The following is a 13,871-nucleotide window of genomic DNA, read 5'->3' on the forward strand; positions in this document are numbered from 1 at the left end:
CGGAATGCATCGAAACACGTGTCACAGTAGATTTTAAGAAATAGTGCTATTTACTAAGTAAAACATTAATTAAAAATGAATAGATATTACCACAATGTGACTGCCGTGTCAATTGATGAAATTTAAAAACTAATTTATAGTATATAAGTATAATATAAGTTTGTATATTAAATTAATAGTTACCATAACATTCCTTATTTAACATTATTTTTTAAATGTTATTTTTATTTAATATAATATTAATTTGACAAATGTTTATTATTTTTATTTCAGTAGGCGTTGTTAAACAGTCGTAGCACCCGAAGACTTCCGAGTTTCTACGTGGGACTTACGAATCACTCTTCTCCCTCTGCGAAATATTGCCACCCACCTATTACCGGCGCTTCATCCCCTTCTGTTACACATTTTCAGTAGCGACGTTTCCACGCTCGCAGCATCACGTGTCTGGGGAGGATTTCAAGATCAACCAAAAAAAAGTTTTCGTAAAACAGAGTGATAAGACTCAGTTGACAGTTGCGGTGATAAGTTTCAGAACAAATATTTTTCATTAATTTATACAATGAACATGAAATAATTTATATTTTGAATGAAAAAAGATCACTTATTTTAATTATCTCGGTAAGTACCTAAATTTAACTATATTTTTTATCTTAAAAAGATTTTGTTTTACAATACAGTCAAACGATTTATAAATATGAGGACATATTGTTTTTATATAGATTTACTGATATTTCTTGGTGGAACAGCATTTTACATAAATTAATTAAGATCCACTAAGTCAGATGATATCGGTTACGACGAAACATAGTCACTGGTCAAATAAAATTAATGTGGAAAAAACAAAAAAACTGTTATTTTATTATATTATTTTTATATTTAATCAATACAATGTTACAAGACATCAAAATTTCTGGACATAATTTTTTTTTTAATATTTTTAATTATAAAACTCATTTTGATTTTAACTAATTTGCTTTTCATTGTATTAATAATAATAATAAAACCCTTTTCCGCACCCCAATGGTGCATAGGGCACTGTGCCATATAACCGCAGTGTTATCTTGATCGTTTACACATGAAGGAAAGGTGATCAGCCATCCGCTTCAGGTACCAGTCCATGGTAATATTGAATAAATATTACAGTGAAAAAATCACTTATATTTTATTTCACCCCCTTGGGAATCGAACCCAAAACGGTAGCCGAGCGTGCTGACCATTACACTACGTAGGCGGACTCATTTCGTTGTATTATTGGGAATATTTAATTTATTTCTTAACTTGCCAACAAGCTTCTATAAATTGAGATAATAATAATACCGCTATATAAATTATTTAAATATTCAATCCAATTTATTAAGGTAATATTTCAATTGTGAGTGTGTTGAGATATTTAAGGCATGTGAATCGAACGAGTGAAGAAAGAACAATAAAAAAATGTGATGATTGTGGTTTGTAATAGAAGCAGGAGAAGACCGAGGAAAACTTAGTATGATCAAGTTTTCAAAACTTGAAAGTGGTCTGGTCTGTGGTCTGTGCCATGAACGTGGAAGAGGCCAAGATTGTTTGCTAAGACAGATTGGTATGGGCTCTGCCGACCCTTGGAAGAGGCCAAGATTGTTTGCTAAGACAGATTGGTATGCGCTCTGCCGACCCTTGCGGAAAGTGCCGTGATGGTTAATTAGTTACTTTATGTTATGAATATGAATAATTAATTAAACTCAATATTGAAGAATAAAAAAATATAAAAAATAAACATCTTCTTTATATTCACTTCAACAACAACTTTTTATCTTAATAACAAAAAAAAATCATCATTAAATGTCTTAATTCATGAAATGACCGTGTTATCTTAAATTCAGATTTATCGTGCAAAACGCGTTAAAGAAATTATCGTATCTGTCGCAAATATCAAATAAAAATTATACGGTTGACCACATTCAAATTTTTGTAATTGTAATATATAATGTTTTGATTTGGTTATCGGATTTTAAATAATTTATTTTAATTTAAGTTGATAGAATTATAACCGGATACATAAAAAAAAACAAACTTTGTGGTACAACATATTGAAATATTGATTACACAATACGTGCATCTTTTGCAAAACTACTGCCAAATATTTTCGAACCTTGACTTGCCTGACTGATATAATTGTGGTTTAAAACAAATATCATATCATAATAAGATAGTAAAAATATTTTTTCCGTTCGAAAAGTGGGTCATGATAATCCATTGCAAATAAAGTTAAAAAAAACAATTAATGGAGAATAAAATAAAATTTCATTCATTGTACAGAAAATATTATAGCCCAGTATTGAGTCACTTCATTCGCCAGGTGACCACCAGAGGTTACATTTTTGCTCACACAGCACATGTATATAGGATATTTTTTTGATTTTTTAGAATATATATCCAAAAAATGTTTTTATATTTTTTTTAACTCCTAACCTTTTAAAAACTCTTTTCTTTTCAAAACCTTATAATTATTTCTAAGAAAAACTTATTTCTTCAATGCAAACACGGTATTTTAAGAAAAAAGTCAACTACTTAAATGATACCTGGATTTAGAGAAAATCAAGTTGACATTGAACGTATGTTAACATGTATGTTATAATATACTAAATTATTTCACTTATGGTATCGGTATTAACTTTGCAAATTCATCATAATAAGTTTTGAATGGGGAGTTCTCCTAACGATAGTTTAAATTGATACATATGTTGATGGAAGAACTGCTTTCTCGAAACTAGAAGTGTAAATTTAAAACAAAGTATAATTGTTCATTAGAATCAATCAAACCTTTATCTGCACCCCATGGGTCATAGTGCACTGCATCATATAAACGCAGTGTTATCTTGAACGCTAACACACGAAGGAAAGGTGATCAGCCCTCCACTTCAGTTACCAGTCCAGGGTAATATCGAATACATATAAGAGTGAAAAAATCATTTAAATTTGTTTATTGTACTTTAAACGACACAAATAAAATCATCTTCTTCTTTTGGAGTTGAAATGCGATCTCTCGGAAGAATGTGCGACAAAACGATGTATGATAGATGTGCGAATAGTGAAATAAGGAAGGAATGCAAATCTGAGACAAGCATTATCGATAAAATTGAGAAAGGTGTGTTGAGATGGTTTGGACATCTAGAACGAATGAGAGAATAAAAGAACGGTAAAACAAATTTATGAAGCGAATGTTATTGGAAAAAGTAGCAGAGGAAAACTGAGAAAAACTTGGCACGATCAGGTATGCCAAATACTTGAAAGCGGTCAGGTTAGGAGTCGAAACAATCGGTGGGTGTGTATGAGGAGATGCATGAACGTGGAAGAGGCGAGGAATGTTTGCAAAGACAGAGTGATGTGGCGTTCTATTCTCTCTGCCTACCCCTGCAGAGAAACGGCGTGATGGTAAGTTAGTTAGTAAGTTATCTTCTTCTTTTGTATCAATCCTGTGGATTGGTGTGCAGCAACAAATGACACCTCCTTCGCCACTCAGGTCTATTCTTCGAAACCCTCCTCAACTCTTCATACGTTGAACACCCCATGTTATCATATAAGTCGCAAAGATATTCGCGACGTGAGCGTCCTCTGGCGTTAAATCATAGATAACTAATCAATTTAATCAATCGAAATACAAGCTAATACTCTCCTTATCATTCATCGTTCAATTTGTGTAATACCTATTAAAAACTCTACTTTATGACTACCGGTTTCGGAATGCCCATTCCATCATCCGGTCTGTAGTTGATCTGATGGTGGAATATTTTTCCGAGACCGTTAGTCGTAAAGTAGAGTTTCTAAGTACTATTACTTTAAGTGAACTAGGAATAATAAGGAGAGTGTTATATTACCATACCACAAAGTCAAAATACAATGTAAATGATTTTAATATATAAAATATTATATATATATATATATATATATATATATATATATATATATATATATATATATATATATATATATATATATATATATATATATATATATATATATATATATATATATATATATATATATATATATATATATATATATATATATATATATATATATATATATATATATATATATATATATATATATATATATATATATATATATATATATATATATATATATATATATATATATATACATATATATACATATATATATATATATATATATATATATATATACATATATATATATATATATATATATATATATATATATATATATATATATATATATATATATATATATATGTACGCTTGAAAAAAATTTATAGTGCTATGAAACTTATTTTTTCTGCATCAGATTTTTTAATAAATAAAAGTAATAAAATAAATACCGGTTGTCTATTTTAAGTGTTTGTTTGAAACGTAAAATATTGATAATATTATTTTTTATTCTAACTAACTAACTAACTAACCATCACGCCGCTCTCTGAAGGGGTAGGCAGAGAGAATTGAACGCCACACCACTCTGTCTTTGCAAACATTCTTCGCCTCTTCTACATTCATGCATCTCCTCATACATACTCGACGATTATTACAATATTTTTTATTCTCTTTAGTATTAAAATAAAAATAAAAAATCTTAGTACCGAATTTATTTGACAAGGTATTTCCAAAAGATGTCACATCTCGTTTTCATAAAAAAATGATAAATATAGTTTTCTGCCTCCTGACTTCACCCAATCGTGTAGCAGAAGGTTGAGCAACAAATTTTGAGAGCAACAAAAGTTGTGAGAACTGAAATTATATTACACCTACTACGTTGATATTATTTAATTCATTTTGATAAATTTGTGAGAGAAAGAGTGTGTCCAAATACTTGTTCACAAAATCTGGATTATCTCCAATTAAAGGAGTTATTTTCATATTATTTTTTGACATCCCGTAAATGCCCAGACTTCCATATTCTTCTTCATCTTTAATGATATGTCAAAAAATAATTATTTACTAAATAATATCCACATTTATATTAATAATTTATTTAATAATATAACATACTTAATATATATATATATTAAGTATGTATAATATATATGGTTTGATTTATACGCTCAGTTTGATTTATGTTTGATCTCAGGGGAGATCAATTATCACGTTACTGCGACGGCACTTAAAACTCTCAAATGTAAAATTAAAACAGTGATATAAGAAAAGTTGCGACCCCAACCTCATAATTCACCCCTTCTCACGTATCATAAAGCACACGTAGGGCCTATAATTCATGCCACCTCGCCATAGACCTTTACCGGGGTGAAAAATATCAAATCATCTTTTAAAGTTAACGGGGACGTGGCCATAAAACTCCAGGTATGTCCTTTTGAAATTTGAATTCAACGAAGTCTTGTGAATTCATAGTAATAAAATAAAATAATAATAAAAATAATATATATCATGAAGTTCTTTGAAAAAACACATATTCAAACATGTATAGAGTTTGCGCTTTTGAAAGCTTGGGTGACATAAATACGAGCTTTCATCCTTACTTTAAACTTGTAGAAGAAAGCTTCGAATCTAACAGGATTGCAGAAGGTTGCAGAGATCCCCGCTCAACATGTTTTCAGAATACCTACTTAAAAGCTCTGTGGCACTTTCGCAAAATGTCATTTAAAGAAACGTTTGGCCATAGCGTGAGAGCGAACGATTTCGGACATCTTGATAAATTCCTTTTTGGAAGCTTGTTCTTAGGGTCAACAACTTGAACTCGTATTCCGCTTCGTACAAGTACCGGGATATCGCGAACCTTTAGTATTCCACGTTAGCCGTATCCCGCCAATTTAACCTTCGGCTGTTTATGTTACCCTGGTTTCTACCTCATTGGTAGGATTTGAATAAAATAAGTATGAAGAAACAATATACTTCAATTCCTGGTCCGCCGGTCGTCCGTGAATATTAAATGTGTTACGTAGATAGCTAGTTATTCCGTTGTGTATTTTATTAATCAAATTGTTGTATTTTTATATTTGAAATTATAATTATCAATGAATAATGTTGACATAAAATACTACATAGTTTTACAACGGATATTTTTTTAAATATTTTTTACGGTATTTTTTATTTAAGATTTAGACTAATTCCGTAGTTCACGATGTAAATTCTATTTCATCCTAATTTTTTAATGCCTTAGTTTGTCTTCAGCCTACAATTTATTTAAAAAAATATGATATTTTAAAAGTTAATATCACTTACAAACTTTGATATATGATACATGTAAAATTAATATATGTTTTCTGATTAAAATAAAAACGGCAACGTAAATTAATTCATCCGCAATAGTAATTTAAAAAGTTTGTTCATACTAGTATAAATTAAGTCAGTTATTTAAAAAAAAATTCATGAACAAATAAAAAGGTCGCAAATTTTTACCTACGTTAATAAAGGTTTACGCTTATCAGAAATGTACATTTATACTATATATATATATATTATATATATATATATATATATATATATATATATATATATATATATATATATATATATATAGATATTCACAATTAATATATATATATATATATATAAATATATATATATATATATATATATATATATATATATATATATAAATATATATATATATATATATATATATATATTTATATATATATATATATATATATATATATATATATATATATATATATATATATATATATATATATATATATATATTAATTGAGAATATCTTTCGTATGTTCTGGTTAAATTATGTAAATTTTTGTGTAAAAATTTTGCAACAAGTATATAATTGATATAAAATTTCAAACCTAGTGAAACGACAAAACGGTCCCATCCCCTTGGTAACAAAGCGATTAAGCCTTTTTATCCGCCAGATTAAATCACGGTCTCGCGGTAAAAATGTTCCAAAATTATTTGCATAATGTAGAATGGGTTCTGGGACATAAATATTCAAAATATTACAAGTTAAACCGCCACAAGCAAAGACATAATCCCGAAAATTAATTCGTTTATCACCCCGAGAGTGTTTTGGGACCGCATTTATCACCATTATCCCGGGATAAAATCCTCATACTTCAAACCCTATCCAACTTCACTTAATAAATACACGCATGCAAAATAGTATCAGGGTAGCATAAAACTTCGGCGGGTGGAATCGGTACGCCATGCAAAACATGTCTCGGCTTCAGTTTGGCGCCACATGTGACGTAAATATATGCGGTCAAAATATTTATGTCTTCATCAAAACAAATAAAAAATATCTCGTTTTTGTTCTTAAGATAATGATAAATGTTGTTACAATATAGAAAATCCTTTTTTGGAATTTTGTAAAAAAAATATTTAGCCTAATTTTTTCGAGGGGTTTTTCTTTAACACCCACCTGCGTTTACGGTGAAGTTTGCGATGGTTTTTTTTGGATAAATAAATTACTTCACATACCTTTTATTTCCCTGCATGCTGACATTATTTCCCCTACATACGAGTATAGATAAAAATACCGTGTAAGTCATTAACGATTACATTTTTTCAACGGAAACCTTTTTGTTTACCCGCTCAGAAAAAAATTTTAAAATATTTTTCCCCGAAATTCATTCATTCCCTTTTTTATCTTTTTCAAATTGAAAGGGTAGATTTTTCAACAAACCAACTTAACGAACTCATTTTTTATGATCATTAGCAAAATTTAGAAGTTTTGAAATGCGTGTAAGAATTATAGCGCAGATTTTAATATTATTTATTATTTTTTATTATTCCCTCTCTAGACTCGGCTATTGTGAAGGTACTAGGGGTTGTAAATTAATATTTGTATAACTTGGTACGCTCCCGCAGCCAAACGATAATACAAGAATATTTAATCAAGTTTCTAGCTTTGACTTGAGCTCGTTTCGCGAAATTCATAATTGATGCTTATTAATTAATCAAGGCTTGAACCGCGGTTCAGGATTCACTCTATGAATAATAAATAATTACGAGAGCTGTAATTCGTCATAAAACAAGATACAACAATTCAAAGTAGGAGAAGAATTTTATCCAATATTATTCAAATTTTTACTTTATACAATAAAGTAAAAATAAAAATGTCTATAATTTTAAGTGTAATTTTATAAAATACAAAATAAAGTTTTATGCTCAAAATGTCTGGTTTTGTATGAGATTGGTTTTTCATTCCCGATTTGGAAGGACCCCGACACTGAAATTCGAACAACAACTGTATTAGGAGCGCATGTTTTGTGGAGGGGTATATTGTAAACAGAATTCTACGAAATCGGGTACTGAGCATTCAGAGGGCGCTACAGTGTGTCCTCACGTTTGTAGATGTATAATAAAATCAAATGAAAATGTTTTCCATCTGTGAGTCGATTTGCTTGATAAATTGATAATTTTCTTTGCTTTGTATAGAATTTAATTTTTACTTTTGTTTCAGATACGTTGATTGAAATTATTGGAATATTAAACGGATCCAATCCAAACATAAAATTGTAAGTAAATATCATATTTTATATCAATTGAAGAGCTAATTTATTTTGAACAATAAAAAAATAAATTGATACCCAAATAAAATAAGGAATATAACTAGAATATAAAATTCTGGATATCAAGTAAATAAAATTGTTATTACACTCTCCCTTACAATCTTATTAGAAAGCTCACGGGCGAATTGAGTAATCAGTAAAATAAATATTGTGGCACAAAAACGTAGGAGAGGAGAGTTGAAACTTAATTTAGAAAATAAATATTGCCCTAAACAAAACAATTATTGTTTCATCGTCTTTCTTATTATATTATATATGGCATAGATGTTTCTGCTATTAGGGTTTTTGCTTTAGTTTATCATTTAATTCTTGAAAAAAAGTCTTGAATTTGAAATGTTTATTAAATTTGCTATCCGCTAAATCTTAACTCGTCTGTGAAAATCCAACTTGAGTCTGAAATTTAGAGACTCAACAAATCCATAAAAAAACATTAACTACCTTCCCATTAAAAAGATATTCTGCGAAATTCAAACAACAACTGTACCAGGAAAACATAATATTCGAATAGGACTTCTCGCGAATGCTTTTCGCCGACACTACCTAAACCGTTTTCACCAATACTACGTACAAAATGAATATCTTTGTGTGTGTTTGTCCCCGTGTTACGCAACGATTCTCATACCAGTACAATACAGTGGTGGAAATATGTGTCTAGAAAATTAATACGTATTATTAATATTTTTATAATGAAACCCTTTTTTGCATACGTTGATTACTGTCTAATGTGTTTTTGTACCACTTACGTACATACCATAATATTAAAGTTTGTATTTATTTTAATACCTCCTGATTGACGTGATCAAAACAACTTTAATACTTTGTAACGAGAAAATTGTTAATTCACTTCCAGAAAATGCAGGTAGTAAACATGTTTACAATGTCTGGCTGATCGAATACTGCACGCATACAGTCAAACTCGGTAGCGACTTTGTTCCAGCTAACCGGCAGTAAGTTCAATACACCCCCAAGCTCATGTTCTCCTGGTTAAAGCGTTCATCTCTTGTGGAACACGTCGTCGAATAAACAAAGCCTGGAAAAAGGCTTTCGTATCGTATTTATTTAACTCAAGGCACAGTCCACTTTCCTAAAAACCAAGTTTCCTAAAAAAATACACAACCATGCGGCCAGACATTAGAAAAACAATTTGGGTAAATTCTTGTTTTATTTCTAGAATATAATAAAAAAAGATACGTATATAAAACAGTAAAAACTATACTGTTTTCACATAATTATTTTAATAAAATAAATTTTGAAATAATTTTACTTAAATTTAATTTTGGTCATTAATTTTATTTAAAATGAAATTTAAATTAAATTTAATTTATGAAATTAAATTCATGTGAATAACAAGAAGGACTTAACTTAGAGATCCTTGTATTGTTTGAAAGTTTTGATGCTCTGTCTATCTTCTCTTAGCCTCCGTGAACTGAAAACTACACAACAACGATACCAGGAGCGCATAAACGCACGGAGGTAAAATGTAAACAAGCAAAATAAGGGTGAATAGTAGGGGGTAGAGAGGGGCTGTTGTTGTGTGGTGGGATGCAAGGGGAGATGCTATGTCAAGGTTACTACGAGAAGGAAAGAGAAGGAAGATATTTGTAGCACTCCCTCTATTTATCACAGGGACAACAGAAGCGTATTATATTATATGATGTATGGTACATATTAAAAACATTCTGAATTTTAAAGATAAAAATTACATATAAATTGCCTCAAGTTTAGTTCGCATTTATAAATCTTTATAATTATGGAAAAAATTTAAATAAATAAAAAGCCATATACAAACATTGTGGTCTCACTGCTTTGCGGATAATACCGGGATATAAAGATAAAGTTGGTGATTATATCAAATAATGTTTATTTTTAAAAAATGGGAGATGAGAGTTTTTTATGTATATAATGGGCTATATCAGTAAGGGTAAGGGTAGGAAGGTTGATCAATATGATTTTTTTAACCTATGGAATCTTTTGTTTCAGACTTTCGGAGTGAACGTCCTTATTCATTCCCCGCAAATAACAATGAAGAGTATTACCCAGCCTCCACAGAGAACAAAGAAACAAAATCATGCCAATATACCCTGTCCTTTTGAGCAATGTGGAAAATTCACATACGGAAAACTCCCCGATCATTTAACTAAACGCCATGCCTTAACTGGTGAAGAGAGAGAAATAGTAAATGAAAGACAGAGGAAGAGATTTTTCAACGGAGAACTATGTCAAGTAAAGTTTTTGAAAGAATCAGCAATTATGGAATTATGGGGAGACACTTATAATGACCCTAATATTAAAAGGAAAATACACGATGGCTACGCTATGGTAAAGATTCGAATAATACCTATTTCCGCAACGACTAATAGAACAACACCACTTACGGAACAAGATGCCAACATTCTCACTAATTACAACGCGAGAACTGTCACAAAACCGCAGAAAAACGTAAAAAGAAAAAATCAATCCGAGGAAGTTGACGGCGAAAACGATTCCATTATACAGCATGTTACCAAAAGTAAAAGAAGGAGAACATCTTGCGAATCTACTTCTAGTGATGGAGAGGAAAATAATAATTTGGCCCAATCGCCCAACGAAAGCAACGAGATAACAACGGTACCACCTCCTGCGATACGGGAAACGTCTTCCTGTGAATCGGACAGCAGCAATTACTCTTACGAAATAGTTTCCAGACAACCAGAAGCTACCGGAGACGAAAGATTACAAGACTTATTAAATGCAAAATTAGATGATAAGTACAAATACATCATCAACGACATGAAAAAATCCATGACGATGGGGAGAACGCTGAGCTCGAAGAAACAAAGAACCTACCGTACGTACAAGAGGTACGCTAAACGCCTCATCGTGTACCTACAAAAGCAGAACCCTTGCTCCGCTGACGATATCGACGATTTGCTCGGGAAACAAAAATACGTCTCCATGTTTATGGAAGCCATGAACAACTACTTCAAGCCTAAGACAGTGCGGAACTACATCATCGCTTGCATCAAACTGATGGACTCTAGACTTTTCCTCATCGAAACGGATCCACTGTGCAAGGAGAAGGTGGCCCAACTGACTTTAGTATATAATTTGATGCATACTTATCTCGTGGAGTGTATGAAACTATTACCTAAAAAAATCAGACCCTCAAAAGAATTGAATGCAAATTGTATAGCAGAATCAAAAGCAAAGAAGGAATTATTACGAAACGAATATTCAATATTTTGCTAAATAAATTATTTAATCAAATTTTCCGTAAGTTCAAATTCGTGAGCGAAATAAAATCTGTTTTAAATTATTAGGTAGATTGCTTAATTTTGTCAGACAGACATATTTCTCTGCTAAACATTTTGTTAAACCTTTGTCAACTTGTACATGTTAAAGTTAAGTTTTTGTTGTTGTAAATATGTAAATGTAGGTATATTTTGATGAGTGCTCTATGGTAGCTTAAAAATAATAATAAAAAATCAAGCAATAAATATTTCAATTAAAAAAATGTGTATCAAATTTTCGGTATATTTGTAAATTTCTGAACTCAAGCAAATAAAGTTTTAACTGTGTATTACTTTTCTTTATTTTTCCACAAAATTTTTTATTTCTAGGAATCGAAATGTTGATGATTATGTAAATTATTGTAAAAAAATCAATAAAATTAAAAGGGATAAATTATATATAGTATCTTCATATGCATAACTTAACTTACGAATGATATATATTTAGATTTAGTTTTAAAGTTTTACATTATTTTATCAAGTTATTCATACATAAAGTAAGAGAAAAAAATTAAAATGTGTGTTAAATATAATTCGTTATGATTCTTGTTTATAAGTAAATAATTCGTAACTTATGAGTTTATGGTACATGAAATATAAAAATAACACAATATTGCATTATCCTTGTTAAAAGTTTTTATAAATGCATTTATAAATTAAGAATAGTCGCCTCTAATATGGATATCACAATTTGAATAAGTAAAAAGTCGAATCCACATTACAATTTTTTACATGTGAAGCTACAAACGTCTTCTAAATCTGGTTTTATAATAACCTGTGTACATTATAAGAAAAACAATATTCATATACATATGACACATGTTTGAATAATGAAATGCGAAAACAATGTAAGGCTCATTGGCAATAAAAAATAATTAAAGAAAAGAGTATTGAGATGCTGAATTGTGTTAGGAAAGAACATTAAAAATAGTCCATGTGACAATTGTAGTTGGAAGTTGAAGCCGTAAAAACCGACGAATACTTGGCATGATCAAGTGCACCAAATACCTGAAGGGTTCTAACCTTATTAGTAGTCGTAATAATCGGTTGGTACTCGTTTGTATGAGGAGATGCGTGAACATGGAATAAGCGAATAATGTTTGCTAAGTGCGGTGTGGTCTATTCTGTCTGCCTGCCACTGCGGAGAAGTGACGCGATGACAAGTTGGTGAGTTATATAGTGTAGAATATTAGCAACAAATTATATAGGGCGGAACATGTGATTGCAGGATTTAAGGCGTCAAAAAATACATTTAAAATATAATAAAATTCCCCCTTTTGTCGTCGATATTTTTTATGGGTTCTCAAAATCTTCAAAACTAAAACCTACTCAAAAATTATGAATAATCCTTTAAACCGACAAATCTTAGCGAATTCCAGACATTGTTTTTTTTTTGTCATTATCTTAAAAAACAGGATTTTTTTAAGTAAAGATTTTAAAAAACGTATTGGGTAATTTTTAAATGTTTTGCATGAAAAAACATGAAATAACACAAATTATTCTATTGAAACAATTATGTATGCGTCTATAAAGCAAAAACTCATTTACATTACTGTATAAATAATATATTTTAAAAATATTTATACTTCACATGAAAATAATTTATTAATATATCCATTCATCGTTAAGTATAATATTTATATCTTAATATATAAGTATATATAAATTCATACATATTCGTATAATCTCAAATCGGAAACATAAGCTAGAATTCTCGTTTACATACTACTAGCGCCATCTCGTTTTGAAATTGTAAAACATGTACTAAAACTGTTTTGTGAGGTTCGCATAAATGTTAAGCGTGTGTAAAACCTCACAGGCCTTCGACGCTTTATGTTCTCCTGGTGTTTCGCGTTTTCTTTACCTTCACTTGTTGTTGAAGTGAATTGCGAAATATTTTATTACTTACTGAACTCAAAATCCGAGGCCTTATTTAAATTTTATTGGATATATTTATTTTCATTCCCCCCTCCCTTCTTTTGAAATATAAATGAATAATTAAATTGATGTTTTATTCCTTGTATGTTTTTTTTTATCGATTTCGTAGTTTCGTAGTGTTTTTGTGTATTCTTTAGTTAGTTTTGTTAGTAGGTAAAAATTGACGTCAG

The 13,871-nt window shown here is 29.9% G+C and overlaps 1 protein-coding gene across 1 annotated transcript; it reads left to right on the forward strand.

Moving 5' to 3' along the window:
- Window positions 1–407: 407 nt before the first annotated feature.
- LOC148311099 (uncharacterized) lies at window positions 408–12,051 on the forward strand. Its single transcript, XM_088257246.1, has 3 exons — window positions 408–618; window positions 8,386–8,440; window positions 10,475–12,051. The coding sequence occupies exon 3, from the start codon at window positions 10,517–10,519 to the stop codon at window positions 11,720–11,722; it is 1,206 nt and encodes a 401-aa protein (XP_088113372.1). The 5' UTR covers window positions 408–618; window positions 8,386–8,440; window positions 10,475–10,516; the 3' UTR covers window positions 11,723–12,051.
- Window positions 12,052–13,871: the final 1,820 nt, after the last annotated feature.

The sequence above is a fragment of the Brachycentrus maculatus genome, unplaced genomic scaffold (genome assembly GCF_059751285.1).
Source record: "Brachycentrus maculatus isolate JH-2025_06_01 unplaced genomic scaffold, ASM5975128v1 h1tg000077l, whole genome shotgun sequence".
NCBI lineage: Eukaryota > Metazoa > Arthropoda > Insecta > Trichoptera > Brachycentridae > Brachycentrus > Brachycentrus maculatus.